The sequence below is a fragment of the Musca autumnalis genome, unplaced genomic scaffold (genome assembly GCF_047663935.1).
Source record: "Musca autumnalis isolate F117 unplaced genomic scaffold, ASM4766393v1 scaffold_1, whole genome shotgun sequence".
In the NCBI taxonomy this organism is placed as follows: Eukaryota; Metazoa; Arthropoda; class Insecta; order Diptera; family Muscidae; genus Musca; species Musca autumnalis.
Genome location: NW_027411644.1, coordinates 240613127 through 240637883, shown reverse-complemented (window position 1 = coordinate 240637883; position 24757 = coordinate 240613127). Strand labels below are relative to the sequence as shown.

The following is a 24757-nucleotide window of genomic DNA, read 5'->3' as shown; positions in this document are numbered from 1 at the left end:
TTACTCACCCAAATGCGTTGATGACGTTAAGGCCTCAGCGGTGTCAACCCTTTGGTGTTCAGGCTAGATTAATAGGAGTAATTGATTATCATAAGATGCACATTCATGCCAAAATTTACCACATAGTTTTCTTTGTTTTTAAACATTCATATTCACTCTTATTCTTTTTTTTACACAATTAGTTTTCTTTTTTTTATGTACTTTAGGATGGATAATATGATTAAAATATAGATGTTATTACCACTTAAATTTCATAGAATAATTAATTAGCGTTTTTTTAAGATATCTTCAATATTTGTATTACACAACACTCCGTAGTTTAATTCGCAACGATTCTCATGATAGACGCGAAAGACTGATTGTTTGTTTGGAGTGAGTGAAACGCCTGAGGTGATATCCAAATGGAATTTGGTTTTTCTCCTTTTCTGGAATTTGTTTTTGCCATACAGTAGGGCCTCTTATTTTGAAAAAACTTCCCGTCTGGAGTGATAGGGAAGAACTGAATCTCCCAAATGTTTCCCTTGCTGGATTTCTGGGGAACTAGATGGATTCGTTCTGGCTATTTTCCGAAACTGTCGGAATTTAATATATACCAATGTGAAGAAGATATACTTGTTTATGCAGTATTTAAAAGGATGGCAGAATCTTCTCACTGTGAAGAAATGATTATGATATAATCATTCGATAAGTTCGTAGACGGAGATTCTGGTAAAGATGAACCATCGGCTACGTAGAGCTAGTCCAGGATGGTTCCAAGGAGAATCTGTGGCAAACGAGAATTTGGTTAACATTTTTAAGAAAATTGGGTCTGCGTTGCTAAAATACCTCCGTCAAAGGGTTTCCCAACGAGTTTCCTCAATATTTTTGCCACAAAAGTCGTCTTTATTTCCACGATGATTTCAGAAATATCACGATGTAAAATATATATATGTATATATGATAAATTTGAACCAATATGAAGTTTGTGATTTTCAATTACGTCTGATCGCTTGCAGATTCACGTGGAAAAGGAAGTTGATATTTCTTTTTTTTTAATACATAGGAACTCAATTGACGTATGTCAATTGAAGTCGATAGCTCCGCTATACGATAACATATTTATAAAAGCCGCAGTTGTGTTATCGAAATTATAATCTCACCAATACCATATGTTGGTATAGGACCAGACTTCATATTAAACGGCATCCTTGTAGTTGGACGGATTGTAAGCATAACAGAAAAATGTTGGGATTTTTAGGGAATTATTAAGTGAACAAAGCCATTAACGGAGGTCTACCCTAATATTACTTCCCCTTAATTTGTCATTCCAATGTATTCATCAAAACAATGTTACAAATACAAGTAGTTTTATTCTCTTAACAAATTCTCGCATGCGATATTTTTCTACCATCATTGTTAAACAATTTATTCCTCTCAGATTTTATTCTACGCTGAGTAACTTGAATTTGGGTTTTACGCTACAATATCTCATTACAGTTTCATATTCAAGTATTGTCATCTAAATCTGAAAATGTGCAAAGTTTTAGTTCGATTGGTCAACTGCAACCGTGCTAAAATCAGTTACCAGATTTTAAAAGGGGGTCAAGTTAGACACCGTGAAAACACTGTAAGAATGGACCAATATTAGTTTTGATTTCATATTCATGTATTGTCATCCAAATCTGAAAAGTGTGCAAAGTTTAAGTACGATTGGTCAACTGCAACTGCGTGAAAAATGAGTTACCAGATTTGAAAAACAAAATACCGGAAATCGGGTGGTACCGTTATATGGGGGCTATAGGAAACAATGGACCCATATTAGTTTTGGTTTCATATTCATGTATTGTCATCTAAATCTGAAATGTGTGCAAAGTTTTAGTTCGATTGGTCAACTGCAACCGTGTTAAAAATCAGTTACCAGATTTGAAAAGGGGGTCAAGTTAGACACCGTAAAAACACTGTAAGAATGGACCAATATTAGTTTTGATTTCATATTCATGTATTGTCATCCAAATCTAGAAAGTGTGCAAATTTTAAGTTCGATTGGTCAACTGCAACTATGTGAAAAATGAGTTACCAGATTTGAAAAGCAAATTACATAAAACACTGTAAAAATGGACCAATATTGGTTTTGATTTCATATTCATGTATTGTCATTCACATCTGAAAAGTGTGCAAAGTTTTAGTTTGATTGGTAAACTGCAACTGTGTTAAAAATGAGTTACCAGATTTGAACTAAACACACACCAAGGCAAGTTAAATAAAACACTGTAAAAAAACTTGCTGGCTTCAACCCATTTTTACCTATTTCTCTACATTGATGCCAACACAGCTTCGACGAAAATTAATTTTAATGGTCGACAGTATGGGAACCCTCCTAAAACACTTAGTTTTAAAGAATTGCAGTCATACTCTGAATGGGTGAAACTCGAATTCATCGATTGTAAAACATTTTTGGTTTTTACCATATACCCTCGTTTGCAAAAATACTGAGCATAATTGTTATTTTATAAGTGGGTTTCTGAAGTAAAGGACTATTATTCACGCCATAATTAAGTTGAATGATTTAGAAAAGCCTCGTTTTGCTACTTATAACAATTCCTCTAATTTGCAAGGCTTACCAAATATTTATACCCTACACCACTATGTGGAAAGGGTATTATAAGTTTGTTTTGGTAAAAATTCATGTAACACCACGAAATATTCGTCGGAGACCCCCAATGTGGTATACCAATCTTCATATCTCGACGAGATAAAGCGATTTTGAGATGTGTGCCCGTCTGTCCGTCTGTCCATTATACATTGTAATCAAACTCCAGGCCGCAATTATGGACCGATCGTCACGAAATTTTGTATGGAGGTCGGGTTCAGACCAGAATAGACACCTATTCTTATTGGTGATGATCGTGAAATATTTAGCGGGTGAAATGGACCAAAAACTAAATTTTTATCTGATTTTGTAGCTGCTCTGTAGGTCGCAATAATAGTCCGATCGCCTCAATTTAAATAAGGTAAGAGTATATGACAAAGAAGAAGCTTGCAATTTGAGATGGTGGTCCGATAATATTTAGAGGGTTAACTTTTTGTGAAGATTGTGAAAATCTTTAATATACAGCTTAATATGTATTCCTGGAAGATTCATTCCGCTCAGGCAAATAACATTTGGAAGGCCATTTCTTGACCTTTCCATTGATGCCAGTTATGTTGATTTACGTGCTCAGTTAACAGATTTACTCGTACAGCCTAATATATCCAGTTATTTGTTTGTAGTGTAATCAGAAGCACGCTAGAGGTCGAAATTATAGATCAATAGTCACGAGATTTTGCACGTTGTAAGAGTTTAGGTCGGGGCCACCGTGGTGCAATGGTTAGCACGTCCGCCTTGCACTCAGAAGGTCTGCGGTTCGAATCCCAGGCCAAGCAACATCAAATTTACAACGGTGGCAAAATTCCCCTTCAGTAATGCTGGCGACATTTCCTGAGTATTTCAGCCATGAAAAACTTCTCTACAAGTGGTGTCTTAGGACACGCCGTTCGGACTCGGCAATAAACAGTAGGTCCCATATCATTGAGCCAATATGAATCGGCGTGCACTCATTGGTATGAGAGAAGTCTCCCCTGTCCCTTCGGGGATGGTCGAAGAACCTGCCTACAATTTTGGATAATGATCTTATATTATCTAGTGGGTTAAATGGGCCATTACTATTGTATGAAAAATCTAATAATTTAAAATTTGGTCCATATTTTACTTCCGGGAGGGCATATACCAGCAAAGTAGCCTACATGTGGGAAAAGAACTACTTACCTTTCATTGCAATAATGTGTCTCCTGGGTAACTAACGCGCCTACTGCCCAATATATAATAGGTTTTGTGTAGAATACAACATTTTCCTCCCATACTACAATTTGTCTCTATCATGATAGAGAAATTCCCAGCATTGTTGGAAATTACGTGGAGCCTAGCATATTAATTGTCCAATTGAACTTTTTACACATATGTATATTGCAACATTGGGTCGCTTCGCAACCTTTTTCAAAATGCTCTCGGTGTCGCTACCGTTAATGGTCGGGTTCAGGCCAGAATATATCCCTATTCTTATTGGTGATGATCGAGAAATATTTAGCGGTTGAAGTGGACCAAAAACAAAATTTTTTATCCGATTTTGTAGCGGCTCTGTATGTCGCAATTATAGTCCGATCGTCCATTTTAAATAATGTAAGATTATATGACAAAGAAGAAGCTTGCAATTTGCGATGGTGATCGGATGATGTTTAGAGGGTTAAATGGACCACAACTTTTGTGTGAAAATTGTGAAAATTTTTAATATACCGGTAATATCTTTATTCCTGGACCACACATTCCGCCCACATAAATAATATTTGGAAGGACAACTCTTGCCCTTTCAATTAATGCCAATTATGTTGATTTATGTGGTCAGATAACAGAGTTACAGCCTAATATATCCAGTGTTTTGCTTGTAATGTAATCAAAAGCATACTAGAGGTCGCAACTACAGATCAATAGTCACGAAATTTTGCACGAAGTAGGGGTTTAGGTCGAAGAAGATGCCTACAATTTTTGATGATGATCTGATATTATTTAGCGGGTGTAATGGACCATTACTTTTGTATGCTAAATAAAAACATTTTGTTTTTGGTCCATATTTGAATCCCTGGAGGCCATATACCGGCAAAGTCGCCTATATATGAAAAATTAACTACCGATCTTTCCGCTGATGAAAATTGCAATAATATGTGTGCTTGGAAACGGACCTGCTACCTAAGATATAATGAGTTTTGTGAAGAGAACCACATCTTCCTCCCATGCTACAAATTGTCTCTATCATGACAGACAAATTCCCAGTTCTTGCAAATTGCGTGGAACCCTATCATATTACCTTTCCAATTGTCCAAAATTTAAAGATGTAGCAGAAATTGCTAAACAACGCCAATTTTAAAATTTAAGAATATTTCTTAAAATGTACTGTATATAATTGTTCCACAAACACCCCTGTAAGGACAAGGGAGCCTTCTCTCATATCAATGAGAGCACCCCGATTAATATCAGCTCAATGATATGTAAACAGCGGAATTTTATGCAACACCTATTTTTGTAAAATTTGCATATTTTTGGCTTCTAATTAAATTCTAATCGAAATATATCACATATGCAAAAATATGCGAAATGTATAAATTATGCATATGCAAATATTATTTTTGCATATGGAAAATTTCTGTATTTCACATATTTTCGTATGCTACATATATTACAATAATATCTTCTAAAATGTTTATGTGTACATTTTTATACCCTCAGCATTTATGCTAACGAGGGTATATGAGGAAAAGTCAAAATTTTTTAGTTTCCATGAAGCCAGGGTTTGCACTATTATAATACGCGAACTATTGTAGTTTACCAGTAACTATGACTATTGCTGGATTAATTTAGATGTTTTTGTACAATGCTCGAAAATTTAGCAAAAAAAATTTAATGTACGTGGTAGTTACGACCGCGTAAAGGAAAAAACATAGGTAAAAACACTTTGAAGCTAAACAGGTTTTTTACATTGCTATTCGATTTCTGATTAAACCATTCAAATGACGGACATCTGTCCAAAGTAAAAGTAGGAGAATACAAAATGAAGATTACACTTCTAATGTATCACTTTCCAAAATTTCCACTGCATCCACCTTTTATGGATGCTGACATTTTGAAGCCGGATTTCAGGTGTTTTTTGTATTTTTTATGTAACTGGGACGCGCATTCGGATATTTCGAAAAACCAATTATAGGATTAAAGAACTCGCGATTTCGCATAATCTGATGTGTATATTGAGTATGTAGCCCACACAGCAGCAGAGTAATATACTGCCAAAGGCCAAAATTTAGTGTGATATTTTTTCTAAAAAACCTATTTTTTGGGTACAGTATTTACAATATCGTTTTGAGTGTGCTGGTACCCCGCGATATTTTAGTTTTTCGACGATCCGGATCATATGAATCACAGATCATAAAAATCCATCTACTAGAACGGCGGAAATGGCTACTGCAAAAATTGAAAAATTTGCGAAAAATGTTTTTCAAAGTATCGCTGACTAATTCGCGTTTTATGTGGATCGTTTCCATTTCAATGAAGAAAGTGAATCATCACTCGCGTTTGTGCGAAAACAGCGGTTTGAAAAATTTAGTGGCGTGGGAGCTGTATCCGATTTATCCAAAAAATACTGTGTGATGCTACATCCACGGTTCTTGATGGATTTTATTGAAATATGTTTAGATCGATGTATTTTTTCACGGTTGATAGTGAAATCGGATGCGCATAAAAAGTGTATGCACTTTGTGCAAAATATAAGCGTTATACAGTTTGTTGCACACTAAACTACAGACGATGCTACATCTTAGCGGTCAAAGTAAATCCTGGCAAATGTATACAAATTAAAAGAGAAGAATTCGCTGTATTGGTAAACCGCATGCGCATCAAGTGATTTTGAGGATTTCGCGATTTACACGCATTTCAAAATGAACATTACCCGATACAATTTTATTTCAAGAGTATACCCCATTTAAAGGAACCCGACATTTATTTGAAAGATATCCATATCTTCTGCTAGATGTTAGCGTGTTTTCGAGAAGTGATTAGAATAAAAAATGTGATTTATTGCGTGAAATTTAACTAAAATAGAAGAAAAACTCCGACCTATTTTTCTTACATTTTGTTCAACTAACTCACAAAATAAATTTTAATAAATATTTTCTCTTACAAACATTTTATAAATTTCCTCAAAATATTTTTTTGTTTTCGCTATAATATGAAAACCACTAAACGGATTTGTATAGTTTTGGTTTCATTTGAATCTTCGCGATGTATAGATTACGTGCATATTTTTTATATATTTTTCAGAGGCATAAGCAGGTTGAATTTTATTAAAACAAGTTGCAAACTACCAATTTTTTAAACTCTTTCTCAATTTCCGCGAAAACTTAAAACTTTTTCACTAATGTTATGGGGCCTCAGTAATCATATATTACGTAGGGAGCCCCTAATTAAGAGAGTTTCTCAATATAATGATTAGAGTCTTTTAAAGATTTTTTCTTTTTATCAGAATTGAAACCGCCATAACTTTTGCGCGCAACAACCAAAATTAGTATCTCGAACAGATTTAAAAATGGGATTTTTTTTCCCAATCTATGTACCAAAAATCTTTCATGTAGCTTAAAAAAATTTTTTTAATTTTTTTTTTATGGAAAACTAAAAAATTTTGTCTTTTCTTCATATACACTTTCATACGGGCAAAATGTGCCTCATCGAAATAATGGTTTTAGACCCCAAGTATGTTTGGACGAAATGCGTTTCAGATAATTTGGAATCGATTGAGCAATGTCCGTCCGTCCGTCTGTCTGGCTGGCTGGAGCGCACGATAACTCTCGAACGGATCAACTGATTCGGTCCAAAATTTGGCATTCGTAATATTTTGTCCAAGCTTAGTTTAAGTTCGAAGATCGGTCCACTCCTTCCGGTACCTCCCCCACAAAAGTTCGAAAATGTTCGGATAAATTGAACGAACGATAACTCTTGAAGGGAGTAACCGATTTGGTCCATACTTTGCAAATCGTGAAATGTCTGCCAGACTTAGATGTGGTTTCAATATGGACTCAATCGGTTCACTCCTTCTGGTACCTCCCACACAAAATTACGATTAAGTTCAGTTTAGGACCTGCTCTCGAATCGCTTTGATTTTTATTTTAGCAACTTGTATTCACCGCCCCCTACACGACAGTAAAAGTTTCATCAAAGGCAAATCCATACTTTCTGAGAAAATAGCCTGAAAATTGCAAAAAACCCCTATGACACCGTGTGTAGTGGTTGGAGCGCAAAATAACTCTCGAACGGATTTGCCCAACTGTCCAAAATTTGGTCTTCGTAATATTTTGTCCAAATATAGTTTAAATTCGAAGATAAGCCATATCGGTCCACTCCTTCAGGTACCTCCCCCACAAAAGTTCAAAAATGTTCGGAAAAATTGGGCGCACGATAACTCTTGAAGGGAGTGACCGATGTAATCTATACTTTGCACATCCTAATATATCAACCCGGTATAGATCAGGTTCGAATATGGACTATATTTGTCTAATCCTTCTGGTACCTCTCACATAACATTTCGGATAAGTTCACTTAAAGACCTGCTCTCGCATCACTTTGATTTTTGTTGAAGCGATTTGCATTCGCTACCTCCATTACAACGGTAAAAGTTTTTTCAGGGGCAAGTCCATATTTCTTGGGAAAACAGCCGGAAAGTTATAAAAACCCCTATGTCACTATATGTGGCGGTCGGAGAGCACGATAATTTTCGATCTGTTCAACGGATTTGGTTCGACATTTAGTCTTCGTCATATTATATCCAAACTTAGTTTCATGGGGCAATACCGGTACACAAATTCCGGTACTTCTCCCCACAATTTAAAAAATTTCACTAAAATGCTAGAACGATATCACTTGAATGGGGCAAACAATTTTGTCCACAATTTGGATCTCCTAATATTTTGTCAAAATTTAGTATAACTTCTAAAATGGCCCATATCGGTCCTCCCTAAGGGTACATGCCCCTCAAAGTTCAACATTTGTGTGTTAGTGCACTTAATTCCTAATCCACATTTTTGTCAGCAAGTTCAAATGTCCAAAAAGGGCCACAAAATTCTGAAGAGACCTTAATACATTCGATCTGTCCGTAGGTGAAAGTTTCACTTCACACTGGCTGAGGGTATATATCTGCCGGCAAAGCCGACTGACACTTTTTTACTTGTTCTGTTTGAAATTCACTTCAGACAAGTCAATAAAATAGAGAAATCTGTAACCAGAGCCACAATCTTCAACATGTCGAAAATGGGGAGCCTTTGTTGTATGGGAGCTATATGAACGCCTAGACCTATACCGACAAATTTCAGATGGAAAGTTTAATACCCCCAAAGAAGACTTAATACCAAATTTTAGCCAATTCGGAGGGATATTAAGACCATAACCTTCAAAGTACAGAAAATCGGTAGGTTCTGGTTATGGGAGCTATACGAAGACGTGGACATACACATATAACGACAAATTTCAGGTGGAAAGTTTTTTTACCTCCAAGGAAGACTGAATACAAAATGTCAGCCATTTCAGTTTGATATTGAGGCCACAACCTGCAAAATACCGGATATCGGGAAGTACGGTTCTATGGGAGCTATATGAAGACCTGGACCTATACCGATTAGGACACAAAGTCTTGCATATGGTTTAGCAAATATGTCAAAATATGCAAAAAATTAGGTCCAGACTAAATGTCCGTTCTAAAATTACTTATTGGTGTCACCATGGTACAGTTGTTTGCACACCCGCCTTGCACGCTGAAGGCCGGGCGTTCGATTCCCGGCCAGCAAACATCAAATTTCCAACGATGGCAATATACCCCTCAGTAAAGTTGGCGACATTTTCTGAGTATTTCAACCATGTACAACTTCTCTACAGGTGGTGTTTTAAGACATGCCTTTCGGACTCGGCGATAAACAGTAGGCCCCATACTATTGCTGTAATATGAATCGTCGTGCACGCCCTGTCCCTTCTGTGATTTTTGTGGAACAATTATTATATTGTTATTCAAACTTAATGGAATAAGGTTGCAGACTCCAAAAATTTATTTCTTACAATGAGCTTATTTGTCCAAAAGAAACTTCGATTTGCTGAAAGCTAACTCGCAGGGTAGTGGTGTAGGGTATCGTATTGTCGGCCCTGTCCGACTATAGCCTTTGCTTACTTGTTTGAGTCATAAATTTGTTTGCAAGCAAATTATTTGAATTTCAACTCATTATTAGTTGTTTTTTACCGGTTAAAATATATTTTTGATATCAAAATATATATCCGCAATGAATTATTTTCAAAATGCTCTAAAAAAGCACAAAATCGCGTTGGACGATAGAACTTCAATAAACTCACAATGTTCCCTTTGTAAATTTGTATATAGCATTTGTAGTGTTCAATAAAATTGGAGCAGTGTCCGTCTGTCGAAAATTTCACTGTCAGATATGGCATACTGCATAGTAATTGGGTATATTTACCGCGGCTTATATATTTATTTATATTAGGTGTATTCCAAGAAGGAACCGGATATTCAAGGAAAATTTATAGATGTATCAGAAGGAGCTACCAATGTCAATTTTCCAATTTTGGAACTTTTATTAGAAATGTATAAAGAAAAACTTAATTGTTCCACAAACATCCCAGTACGGACAAGGGAGGCTTCTCTCATATTAATGAGTTCACCTCGATTCATACTAGCTCAATGATAAGGGGCCCCACTGTTTATCGTCGAGTCCGTATCTTCGTTTCTTATATTATTCCATAGAGTGGAGCTACATTTCAACTTCACATCCGCCTTGTCCGCAGAATGTCGTTGGTTCAACGGTGGCAAAATACAACTCAGGAATGTTGGCCACATGTTCTGAGTATTTCAGCTATATAAAACTCCTCTAAAAAATTGTGTCTTAGGACACGGTGATAAACTGTAGGTGCTAAGCTTAATACAATTTTCCATCTTAAATTTGTCGGTATGTCGGCGTGGACCTTCATATAGTCCCCATAAAACGGTACCTTTCTATTTTCCATATTTTGAAGTTTATGGCTTCAATATTATCCATATACATTAGGCCGGGGCGATTTGATTCCTGGGATTGAACTGAGCAAAAAAGTCTACTAGACCATATGTCTACGGTGAAAATTTAGCCTCCAAATTTTGACTTGAATTTTTTATTGGCATTTTTTGGATATTTTGGCATATAATAGACAACCCATTGAACACAATAATTAAGAACTCTCTAGTATATCCCAAACGTATTAGAACAAGGTGCTCTTGAAACAATTTTAAATGGAAGGTGCTTACACCTCGGAAGTTTTTGAGAATTCTGAAACTACAATGTTTATAGATGAGAAAAATCAAAAAACAAAAAAAAAATCGCCGGAGCGCTTTTTAAATAAATCGCGACTTAAGTTGAAATTTTTAGAGGTTGTTTAGGTTTTCACGATTTTGCTTAGAAACCGCAAGTCCTGTCAAAATTATATTAAAGAAAATGTTGTACCTATGAAAATTCTCTACAAGATTGACCTTAATAATATTCTCGTTGGTTTTACCGTTTTTGAGATATAGAAGTTGAAATTGGGACAATTCAAATTCAATTCAATTCTGTATCACCCCCTTATAAAACAATGTCATGGCTGCAAATTCCCAACTTAAACTTATATATCTAAAAAAATGTTACAACTTAAGATAAGTTACTTAAGCCAGTCTTGTAGAGAATTTTCACAGCTTTAAGATTTTCTCAGGTCCCATATCGATAAGACTTACCGTATTCAAGCAAAATCGCGAAACCCTAACAAAAAAACCTAAAAATGTAAACTGAGCTTCTTTATCTCAAAAATGGTACAGGCTGGGAACAAATGATAAACGTCAATCCTCTAGAGAATTTTTACAGCTACAATATTTTCTTTAGCTCCATTTCGATCGGACTTGCGGTTTCTAAGCAAAATCGTGAAAACCTAAAAAACATCTAAAAATGTGAATTTTGACTGCGATTTATTTAAAAATCCCTACAGCGATTTTTTCTTGTTTTTGAATTTTTCTCATCTATAAACACTGCTGTTTCAGAATTCACAAAAACTTTCCCTGTGTAAGCGGTTTTCATCAAAAGTTAGTTAAGGCGCACCCTTCATGACATTGTTTTATAAGGGGGCGATACAGTCAGTGCATAGTCCCAATTTGAACTTCTATATCTCAAAAATGGTAAAAACTACGAAAACGCCATAAAGCTCGATCTTGTTGAGAATTTTCATAGCTATAACATTTTCTTTAGTCCCATTTTGATAGGACTTGCGGTTTCTAAGCAAAATCGTGAAAGCCTAAACAACCCCTAAAAATGTCAACTTAAATCGCGATTTATTTAAAAAGCGCTCCGGCGATTTTTTTTTGTTTTTTGATTTTTCCCATCTTTGAACATTGTAGTTTCAGAATCCGCAAAAACTTCCCGGCTGTAAGCACATGCCATTTAAAATTGCTTCAAGGGCACCGTGAGAATGCTCCTTCAGGCAGTTTTGTTACAAAATTCTATCGTGTTGGGATCCATGGACAACGAAAATACCTTTGGTTCGTTTGAGTCACTTCGATTTATTGTTTTATAACGGTGAAGGTAGTATAAATTTGGGTCTGTTACATTTTCAAATTTAAACGGAAGATATATTTTTCACAACAGATTTCTATTGATCCTTTTTCCTTTTAAAAGGGTGAATAATATCTTTCGAATAAGCTAAGCTAAATCGGGTAACAAATAACTAAGTAAAAAGCCGGACCTTAAAAAAACGGGAAAATTATTTACCTCGTGCGCTAGGCTGCTTACAAGATACCACAAAGAGGAAATTATATTAGCTTCCGAAAACGGAAAACGAAAACTAATGAAATCGTTTGAAAAATAAAGGAGCTACGCAATTTGTTGTATTGTAACTTTTCGGTTTAATATGCAAGTCCTCCTCTCCGTCCGTCTGTGGTAATCACTCTAGCATCCACAAAAATTGAGATAGGACGCTGAAATTTTGGAAATATAGGTTTATTGTCTGGGGGCATGCAAGTTCGAAGATGGACTATATCGGTCCACGTTTTGGTATAGCCCCCATATAGCGGTACCGCCCGATTTAAGATATTTTACGTTTTTAGCTACATTTTTGGGCGAACAAGGTATAATTTGCAATTTAGGGTTCCCATAGCCCGAAAAACTTCTCTACCAAAAATTGTGGACATAGGTATATGTTTTCGTATAGCCCCCATAATGGTGCCTCCAGATTACCACAGACGGACGAAAATAAAAACAATTACATAGATCCTCTATTTTTCAACCGATATCATTAGCTTGTCCCGCTTTAGGGAACTAATTTAATTTCTTTTTGGTGAAAATAAATAAGTATACTGTGTGGTATCTTCTAAGCAGCCTAACGCACGAGGAAAATAATTTTCCCTTTTTTTTGGTCCGGTGTTTTACACTTCAACCACCATAACTTAGTTATTTGTTACACGAATTAAAAAAGTAAAAGCTTATTCGAAAGATATTGTTAACCCCTTTAAAAGGAAAAAGGATCAATAGAAATCCGTTGTGAAAAAAGAAGATATGCCCTTTAAATTTGAAAATGTAAGAAATCCAGATTTTCACTAATTTTACCGTTATAAAAAATAAAACGAAGTGACCCAACGAACCAACACGATAGAATGCTTCAATATTTTTCTGGTCAACTTTTGTAGCACAGTGTCATTTATCGATATCTGCCGAAAAATTTGTGCAGTCTAAAGGCCAAAACTGTCTGAATGAGCATTCCAATACTTTTGCGATGTACTAGGAAGTTCTTAATTATTGTGTTGGCTACAATTTTAGTCTTTGTGTGGATCGCAAATCTCAATGGTTTGGCTGTTATATGCCAAAATATCCAAATCGTCAATAAAAGCACAGCTCAATCCCAGGAATCAGAAAAGAGAAGGGTTAATGGACCCTTTTTTTCCTTCCACACAATCTCCCAGGCCTTATATAAATACATATGTAGGTTTTAGTCTAACCGCCATTGACCGTTATTGCCTAATTTTATGTATTTCTATCGTTTTTGTCAAATTTTCGAAACGATATTACTGCAATTTGTTATTGTGTTAAGTTAGAGGATAGACAGAACAAGGATGATCTCTTTTAAAGGGTGTTGCTACATTTTCCTTCTGAAGTGGATGTAACTTGGTATTTTGGAATATCAATGGGTAGAAAATCTCAGTATATACAAAGTGATTATCATCAGTTAAGATATTATTCTCCTCCAAGGAATTATACTTATCCCAGAGAAAGAGCTTTGTGGTTACTAATGTTTCATATTTATTTCAATACAGTGGTGGTGGAGGGTATATAAACTTAACGCCGTTCTTATTTGTTCTTATTACTACTTGATCTGCTCATTGTAATTTGTAGAAAGTTGCCCTTAATGAAATGTTTAGTTAACGTTTTAGTAGTAGTTATATTTAATAATAAATTTAATTTACTTAAAACACTCTAGCGGTGTCCAACAGTCAACGAGAAACAACTAATAACCCTCACTTGAATTACTTTTTAATCGAAACTTTATGTTGTGTGAAGCAATTGTTGCAAAAAAAGTTGTAGTGAAAAAATCTTAAGAAAAATAATTGTTTTTCTCTTCTTCTTCTTTGGTGGTGTTTCTTTTATCAGAATTTTATTTTATGTTTAATCAATCTGCTACGAAAAACAACAACAGTAAATTTACAGTTCGAAAAAATGCACCATGAAAGGGGAGGAAAAGGAAACAAAAGTTAAGTAGAAGAAAAACGGGTAGAAGGGAGAAAGAGAAAAGCAGATGTTTAAAACTTAACGACATTATAATGACTATCTTGTGCTGGCTGTATTCGCTGGGCCGCGGATGTCAGTTTGTATGCACTAATGTGCTTGGAAGGCAAAAGCTACAGCAGCATCAGCAAGAGACCATCAGTTGATGGCCTCGGCATTTCAGTTGTTGCATCCGCGACTTATCTTGTTTTTCCTCGGAACAATTTGACTTTTCACATCGATGGGAGAAAAAAAACAAAACATAAGAATGCAAAATCCTCCCATACATAAGATTTTTTCTTGGAGAAATAAAATCTTTAGTTCTTCGTTTTTTGGAAGAAAACAATGGGAAAATGGAAAAATTGAAGCAACCGAATTTCCCAGATTTTTATCAGTAAAACTGCATTCCACAACATCTTCATCCAAAATGGTTCACGGGACTGTTTGTTTTTGATTTTTTTACATTGCTTTCACAATCCTGATGGATTTTAAAGGAAAAGGAAAAAGTTGTGTTCAGTTTTTCTTTTCAGCATGTAAATGTCGTCGCCAAGTCAATGCTATTGACTTCATCGAGAATATGAGTTCAAAATACAGTGCATTTCAACAAAAAATTTTTGAGAAATTTGTCAAAATTGCATATCACAGTAAAAAAGGGAAAACACACTGGGGCACCATCTAAGAAGATAATGAGCATATCTCTTTCCGGTGTAAACTAAATCAGGCATTGATTTAATTAAGACTATAAAACGATAACCTTCCTAATCACAAAGAGTGAGGGAAATTACAGCGTTGTAAAAAACCACAAAGCCTACAATAAACTTTTGTGAGAATGGTGTATGAAGGAGTGGCCATAAATATTGGGACATTTCGGGACGATATCTCAAAATGCCCATACATTCCGCTAGAAAAAAATATTATGTTGTAGTCACTAATATTTCTACTCGATCCAGGAAGTGGCCTTAAACTGGAGTAAAGAGTAAAATGTTGAACTTTTGCGGTTGAGGTACCTGAAGAAATGATAACTATTTCGATAGTTATTATACCCACCAGTCATTTACATTAGCCAGCGTAGGTTGTGCTTAGAGCTTTAGGTTCATTATATCGAAAAGCATGGGCTAGCCCAAACGTTCGATGCCAAAGATACTATTCAAGCATGGATGCATGTGATGTGACAATGGAATTTTTACCGCTATATGGGGGCTGCAGCAAAATCTGACCCATGTCCAAAATTTTTGGTGGGGGAGTTTCTGTACAATTGGTAACTCTAAATACCAAGTTACAGCCAATTCGGACAAAAAATTAGACAAAATCCTTAAACACCTGAAATCGGGTGGTACCTCTATATGGGGGCTACAGGAAAAAATGGACTCATATCAGTTTTGGTTTCATATTCATAAATTGTCATCCAAATCTGAAAGTTTGCATGGTTTCAGTTCGATTGGTCAACTGCAACTGTGTTAAAAATGAGTTTCTAGATTGGAACTAAACGGACACCAAAGCAAGTTAAATAAAACACTCTAAAGCCAAGCTATTCTTATTGAAATTGTATTTAGCATTCACCCAATTGGTTCAAATGTTAAAACGAAAGATCTGATATTTCACGAATTGAATAAAATATAGGATCTTTCATTGGGAAATTTTGTCTTGACAAAGTTTACAAAATTATATTGAAATCGGTTCAGATTTGGATATAACTCTTATATATGTATTTTCCGACAATTTTAGGCATTTTATGCTCCAAACACGCAATGTAGTGTGGGTGTATATAACAATACTGGCCAATTAAAATTAGTTGATATTATTATACCCTCAGCCTTTAGGCTAGAAAGGGTACATACACTTTGATACGACCAAAAATGAGCCTCTTCGAAATAACGGTTTTAGACCCCAGGTATGTTTGGACGAAATTCGTTTCAGACAATTTGGAGCCGATTTAGCCATGTCCGTCCGCCCGTTTGGCTGGTGCGCACGATAACTATCGAACGGATCAACCGATTCGAACCAAATTTTGGTTATCTTAATATTTCAAACTTAGTTTAAGTTCGAAAATGGGAGCAATTAATTTGGTCCAAACTTTGCACATCGTATTATTCCTTTGAGTACCTCCCACACAAAATTCGGATAAAGTTAATTTTAAGAGCACCTCTCTAAGGGTGTTGATGTTTTTCAGTAGGTTGTCCTTGTATGACGGTGAAATTTTTGTCTTGCGCAAGTCCATACTTCTTGAGATATTAGCCTAAAATCTCCATGAAACCCTGACAGCACCAATCCAAATGGTAAATCCGCCAGTTAATTCTTATTGGTGCAGTATTTGCACATCGTATCATTTCATCCAGCCAGAAAAAGTGAAGTTCAAGTGCTCCTCTCGCATCGTTTTAATTCTTTTCTTTTACAATGTTACCATTTTTTCCGGAGTAAGCCAATACTTCCTGAGATAATGGCCCAAAAGCTTCAAAACCCTGTCGGCACATATGGCTATTGTGGAAGATAACTCTAAAACTTTTTCAATTTTTCTTCCCAAACTTAGTTTAACGTAATTAAATATTTCGAGACCTGTATGAAGAAGTTTGGTTACTAAAATGTTTGGTATATGTCAATGATTTGGAATAGCCCCACATTAAAACTCAAATATTTTGTATATGGTTTTTTTTGACTGATACTTTTTTACTTGTTAAGATGTAAATGCGTCCGAATAAATTAGTTGGGGTACAAACTTTCTTCCTACTTTATTATTCCATAAGCAGTAATATGTACCTGCTCCAAAGGAAAAGCCATGACAGTAGAGCTAAGAACTTTCATTACTGAAGAGATATTCCATATTCACAGTATTTTCCTTACTGGTTTGTATGCCCTACACCACTATAATTGGAGTGTATTATAACTTGGTTTGGGCCGAAAAATTTGTAACACATAGAAATAATAGTCATAGGCCTATATACTTATATATACCAAAACATTTTGGCACCGTATCAGACCAAGCTTAAATAATAATATAATAATTGTTTCATAAACATTCCAGAAGTGAGGGTACCCCGATTCATATTCGCTCAATGAAATGGGACCCACAGCTTTTCTCCGAGTCCGAATGGCGTGTCCTAAGACACCGCATGGCTGAAATACTCAGAAAATGTCGCCAACATTACTGAGGGGTATTTTGCCACAGTTAAAAATTTGTTGCCCGGCTGGGGAATCGTTTTGAAAAAAGGTGGCAAAGCGACCCATGCTGCAATGATTCATATTCGCTCAATGAAATGGGACCCATAGCTTTTCTCCGAGTCCGAAGGGCGTGTCCTAAGACACCGCATGGATGAAATACTCAGAAAATGTCGCCAACATTACTGAGGGGTATTTTGCCACAGTTAAAAATTTGTTGCCCGGCTGGGGAATCGTTTTGAAAAAAAAGGTGGCAAAGCGACCCATGCTGCAATGTATGTATAAAGATCCAATTGGACAATTAATACGCTAGGACACCATGTAATTTGCAATAATGCAAAAACTGGGAATGGGAAAATGTGGTTCTCTACACAAAACCCATTACATATTAGGCAGTAGGCCCGTTATCTAGTATACGCGTTATTGCAATTTGCATCTTTTTCCATATGTAAGTTACTTTGCCGGCATATGCCAACCAAGAACTCAAATATGGGCGAAAAATAAAATTTTTATAATTTTCATACAAAAGTAATGGTCCATTTCACAAATTGTAGGCATCTTGTTCTTCCTAAACACTTACCTCGTGCAAAATTTCGTGATTATTTAGCTATAATTGCGACCTCTAGCGTGTTTAATATTTATACGATAAATAAAAATGCTTCTTTATGTTTCAACAATCCAAGATAGAATAATATATTTTTCCAATTTGTCATATTATTATAATTTCTAAGCATTCCATTCAGAACACGTATATTTTATATGTTTCTATAAACACAGTGCCTACAACTCGGCCACACTCCCTTGCACACGTCCTCGTGGGCATCTTCAATTCCAGCTTCAATTAGACAGCAGCTATAATTTAACAACCGTCATCTGCACTGGATTGCTATTATAGCCTACATCCTTTAAATGTCTATAAATATGAAATGAAGTATGCATTTAAGTAATAAGTTTAAGAGCAAGAATTCTTTCCAAAATTCTGTTATGCATGTCATTATCAATTCAAGCAACGTTATATTCACTTGCAAATAAAGACTAGTGAAATATTTGCTGCCTTTTAATCTATCAATTTCATCATCCATTCTCGGCATTGGAAAAACCTCTTTCTCGGTTTTCCTATTCAGAGCTCTGAAATCTATGCACATTCTGTACCCCCCATCTTTCTTTTTAACTAAAAGAATGGGGCTAGAGTACGAGGATGATGAGTCCTGAATAAGACCAGCATTTCTCAATTCTTCTACCAAATTCCGAACAACTTCTCTCTCTGACCAAGACATTCGATATGGCTTATACGACACTGGAACCTCATCTTTTAATATTATTTTCATCTGCGCATCTTTTATGGTCCCTAATTCGGACAAGTCATTAGCAAAACAACTCCTGTATTTGTTCAAAAGCCCTACCAAAGTATCTGTTTGTTCTTTATTCAAACACTGGGTTTGAGCTATAACGTCTGAAATACTAAAGTGTTCTAATTTCCGTGAATCAACTAACATGTTTTCGCAACAACCAGTTGTTTCCGGTTTGCAAGGATATACGCTACCTATTCGCATACCGTCTTTAAAAGTAATATCATTATTAGATTCATTACTGACACATATAAATCCCTTCTTCCCTAAAATACATCTCATAACCCGATACTCTTCATTCGGTTTGTTAACATACATATCATCAATGTAAAAACTTTCGTCTTCATTGGATTCCGTTTCCACATCAATAAACTTAGCATGATTTTTTGGGATTGTAAACATTCCTTTTACGAATAAAGATATTCTTTCTTTTTTATCACAATCATATTCTGGAAACAAATCTTGTGTCCTGGACATGATTCGAATAATGTTGTTTGTAACAATCATCAAAATCTTCGGATGATTTATAAATGGTCTGCCAATCAATATGTCAACGTCCTGAACATGATCAGGAACAATATAAATATCAACTACTGCTGAAGCCAAATCTACTTCTAATTCTGAAGAGAATTTTTGAATGACAGGTATGACTGACCCTCCATATCCTTTCACCTGAAGACAACATGCGTTAAAGTTTTCTTTAACCTTATTGGCGCTTGACTGTTTCATTAGTATAACTGAACTTCCTGTGTCTATAAATGCATCAAAAATAACACCACTAACTCTACATTTCATAAAATAGGACGAGTTATTGTTGCTAGATTTGACATTCATCACTTTATTCATTTCGGATGACTCACCTGCCACCTTGGAACATTCATGGGCCTGATGTCCCCATCGCTTACATTTGCTACACCTCTTTGCTGGTTCCTTGCATTGGTTAGCATAATGACCCTTCTTCTTGCAATTAAAACATGCTATATCCTTTTCTTGATTTCCTGTTTCTCTAAAGAATGTTATAGAGCGTCCTTCAATCTTTCTGATTTTTGTTGGATGTTCATAAAACACTCTGGTTTAGACATAAACATTGCAATCATGGAAGCTCAACCATATTTTGACTACAGCTGCATTCACTTCTACATCTAGTTCCAAAGAGACTTTTATACAGCTAATAACAGCTGCAACTGACCTTCCACTTGCTACACATAGCACAACTAACACATCCAATGAACAAAACATGTAGAACATCATGACTTTGAGATGTTGTAACACGAGACAATGATGATAAATTTTAAGTTTCCCACTAAATTAATTTTTTTTGTATGTACATACCTATTGAATTTGCACAGTCTTGGGTTAGATATACCCATCGCAAACATATATGTACCTTTTTGTCATAATAGTATCTTGCCATCGATTCATCCGGCAGTTTTTTGCGGTTAACTAGCCGTTTAAGAATTTCTGCGAAATCCTGATGTTCCGGAAATGATTGAACCAAAAAGACTTTCCATTCATCCCATGTCTTCATGTAATCATTTAAGTTCTCGAACCAATGCTTCGCTAATCCTTTTAATCGACTTTGCATAACGTAAATTTTGTAGTTGTTGTTCCAACCATGTAGTTCGCCAATTTGTTCGATTTTCCGAATCCATGTTGAGACAGACAAATTCATCATTCCTGAATTGTGTCTATTGAATTCTTGGCTTCATCTCGACTAAGAAGAACATTTGTTAGGGTATTTTCTTAAATTTCATTACTCAAGTACATTACACTATAAACAAATAACTGGGTATATTATGCTGTAACTCTGTTATCTTATCATGTACACCAACACAATTGACACCAGTAAAAAGGTCAAGCGTTCCTCTTCTAAGTCTCTTCCAGGAATAAAGATATAAGCTATATATTAAAAATCTTCACAATTTTCACCCAAAAGTTGTGGTCCATTTAATAACCCTCTAAATATTATCTGATCGCCATCTCAAATCGCAAACTTCTTCTTTGTCGTATACTCTTATCTTATTCAATATTTCGAGGCGATCGGAGTATTATTGCGACCTACAGCGAAGCAACAAAATCGGATCAAAATTATGTTTTTGGTCCATTTTACCCGCTAATATTTCACGATCGTCGCCAATAAAAATAGGGATCTATTTTGGTCTGAACCCGACCTCCATACAAAATTTCGTGACGATAGGTCCATAATTGCGTTCTGGAGTTTGATTACAATTTATAATGGACAGACGGGCGGACGGACGGACACACATCTAAAAATCGCTTTATCTCGTCGAGATATGAAGATTGGTATACCACATTGGGGGTCTCCGACGAATATTTCGCGGTGTTACATGAATTTTTACCAAAACAAACATATAATACCCCTTTCCACATAGTGGTGTAGGGTATAATTATTGTCTCGACGATCTGGCCATGTGTGTCGGTTTATCCGTCTGCCCATCTAAACCTTGTATTAATGGTTATGCCAGAGGGGAAGAAGTCTATAGACTTTGGATTATATTCTGGGGTAGGAATGGGCAAAAAATGTCTGTGGACTAAAGGTAAAGGTTCTAGTTTCTATATAAAGATCCAATTGGACAATTAATACGCTAGGACACCATGTAATTTGCAATAATGCAAAAACTGGGAATGGGAAAATGTGGTTCTCTACACAAAACCCATTACATATTAGGCAGTAGGCCCGTTATCTAGTATACGCGTTATTGCAATTTGCATCTTTTTCCATATGTAAGTTACTTTGCCGGCATATGCCAACCAAGAACTCAAATATGGGCGAAAAATAAAATTTTTATAATTTTCATACAAAAGTAATGGTCCATTTCACAAATTGTAGGCATCTTGTTCTTCCTAAACACTTACCTCGTGCAAAATTTCGTGATTATTTAGCTATAATTGCGACCTCTAGCGTGTTTAATATTTATACGATAAATAAAAATGCTTCTTTATGTTTCAACAATCCAAGATAGAATAATATATTTTTCCAATTTGTCATATTATTATAATTTCTAAGCATTCCATTCAGAACACGTATATTTTATATGTTTCTATAAACACAGTGCCTACAACTCGGCCACACTCCCTTGCACACGTCCTCGTGGGCATCTTCAATTCCAGCTTCAATTAGACAGCAGCTATAATTTAACAACCGTCATCTGCACTGGATTGCTATTATAGCCTACATCCTTTAAATGTCTATAAATATGAAATGAAGTATGCATTTAAGTAATAAGTTTAAGAGCAAGAATTCTTTCCAAAATTCTGTTATGCATGTCATTATCAATTCAAGCAACGTTATATTCACTTGCAAATAAAGACTAGTGAAATATTTGCTGCCTTTTAATCTATCAATTTCATCATCCATTCTCGGCATTGGAAAAACCTCTTTCTCGGTTTTCCTATTCAGAGCTCTGAAATCTATGCACATTCTGTACCCCCCATCTTTCTTTTTAACTAAAAGAATGGGGCTAGAGTACGAGGATGATGAGTCCTGAATAAGACCAGCATTTCTCAATTCTTCTACCAAATTCCGAACAACTTCTCTCTCTGACCAAGACATTCGATATGGCTTATACGACACTGGAACCTCATCTTTTAATATTATTTTCATCTGCGCATCTTTTATGGTCCCTAATTCGGACAAGTCATTAGCAAAACAACTCCTGTATTTGTTCAAAAGCCCTACCAAAGTATCTGTTTGTTCTTTATTCAAACACTGGGTTTGAGCTATAACGTCTGAAATACTAAAGTGTTCTAATTTCCGTGAATCAACTAACATGTTTTCGCAACAACCAGTTGTTTCCGGTTTGCAAGGATATACGCTACCTATTCGCATACCGTCTTTAAAAGTAATATCATTATTAGATTCATTACTGACACATATAAATCCCTTCTTCCCTAAAATACATCTCATAACCCGATACTCTTCATTCGGTTTGTTAACATACATATCATCAATGTAAAAACTTTCGTCTTCATTGGATTCCGTTTCCACATCAATAAACTTAGCATGATTTTTTGGGATTGTAAACATTCCTTTTACGAATAAAGATATTCTTTCTTTTTTATCACAATCATATTCTGGAAACAAATCTTGTGTCCTGGACATGATTCGAATAATGTTGTTTGTAACAATCATCAAAATCTTCGGATGATTTATAAATGGTCTGCCAATCAATATGTCAACGTCCTGAACATGATCAGGAACAATATAAATATCAACTACTGCTGAAGCCAAATCTACTTCTAATTCTGAAGAGAATTTTTGAATGACAGGTATGACTGACCCTCCATATCCTTTCACCTGAAGACAACATGCGTTAAAGTTTTCTTTAACCTTATTGGCGCTTGACTGTTTCATTAGTATAACTGAACTTCCTGTGTCTATAAATGCATCAAAAATAACACCACTAACTCTACATTTCATAAAATAGGACGAGTTATTGTTGCTAGATTTGACATTCATCACTTTATTCATTTCGGATGACTCACCTGCCACCTTGGAACATTCATGGGCCTGATGTCCCCATCGCTTACATTTGCTACACCTCTTTGCTGGTTCCTTGCATTGGTTAGCATAATGACCCTTCTTCTTGCAATTAAAACATGCTATATCCTTTTCTTGATTTCCTGTTTCTCTAAAGAATGTTATAGAGCGTCCTTCAATCTTTCTGATTTTTGTTGGATGTTCATAAAACACTCTGGTTTAGACATAAACATTGCAATCATGGAAGCTCAACCATATTTTGACTACAGCTGCATTCACTTCTACATCTAGTTCCAAAGAGACTTTTATACAGCTAATAACAGCTGCAACTGACCTTCCACTTGCTACACATAGCACAACTAACACATCCAATGAACAAAACATGTAGAACATCATGACTTTGAGATGTTGTAACACGAGACAATGATGATAAATTTTAAGTTTCCCACTAAATTAATTTTTTTTGTATGTACATACCTATTGAATTTGCACAGTCTTGGGTTAGATATACCCATCGCAAACATATATGTACCTTTTTGTCATAATAGTATCTTGCCATCGATTCATCCGGCAGTTTTTTGCGGTTAACTAGCCGTTTAAGAATTTCTGCGAAATCCTGATGTTCCGGAAATGATTGAACCAAAAAGACTTTCCATTCATCCCATGTCTTCATGTAATCATTTAAGTTCTCGAACCAATGCTTCGCTAATCCTTTTAATCGACTTTGCATAACGTAAATTTTGTAGTTGTTGTTCCAACCATGTAGTTCGCCAATTTGTTCGATTTTCCGAATCCATGTTGAGACAGACAAATTCATCATTCCTGAATTGTGTCTATTGAATTCTTGGCTTCATCTCGACTAAGAAGAACATTTGTTAGGGTATTTTCTTAAATTTCATTACTCAAGTACATTACACTATAAACAAATAACTGGGTATATTATGCTGTAACTCTGTTATCTTATCATGTACACCAACACAATTGACACCAGTAAAAAGGTCAAGCGTTCCTCTTCTAAGTCTCTTCCAGGAATAAAGATATAAGCTATATATTAAAAATCTTCACAATTTTCACCCAAAAGTTGTGGTCCATTTAATAACCCTCTAAATATTATCTGATCGCCATCTCAAATCGCAAACTTCTTCTTTGTCGTATACTCTTATCTTATTCAATATTTCGAGGCGATCGGAGTATTATTGCGACCTACAGCGAAGCAACAAAATCGGATCAAAATTATGTTTTTGGTCCATTTTACCCGCTAATATTTCACGATCGTCGCCAATAAAAATAGGGATCTATTTTGGTCTGAACCCGACCTCCATACAAAATTTCGTGACGATAGGTCCATAATTGCGTTCTGGAGTTTGATTACAATTTATAATGGACAGACGGG

At 35.5% G+C, this 24757-nt stretch overlaps 1 protein-coding gene across 1 annotated transcript; it reads right to left on the bottom strand.

The window, feature by feature from the left end:
- On the bottom strand, positions 1–24181 carry LOC141391131 (uncharacterized). The gene is made up of 3 exons (XM_073964050.1): positions 23842–24181; positions 23215–23507; positions 1–63 (listed from the first exon to the last, which is right to left on the bottom strand). Exons 1-3 carry the CDS (start codon positions 24179–24181, stop codon positions 1–3), a joined length of 696 nt encoding a protein of 231 aa, XP_073820151.1.
- Positions 24182–24757: the final 576 nt, after the last annotated feature.

What these genes read in the sequence shown, in the direction of transcription:
- LOC141391131 (XM_073964050.1), bottom strand. Translation starts at nt 24,181, where the DNA reads ATGAATTTGTCTGTCTCAACATGGATTCGGAAAATCGAACAAATTGGC. An exon ending in AGACTGTGCAAATTCAATAG is followed by an intron (nt 23,508 to 23,841) that starts GTATGTACATAC and finishes TTAGAGAAACAG; the next exon opens with GAAATCAAGAAAAGGATATA. An exon ending in AACAGTCAAGCGCCAATAAG is followed by an intron (nt 64 to 23,214) that starts GTTAAAGAAAAC and finishes CTATTAATCTAG; the next exon opens with CCTGAACACCAAAGGGTTGA.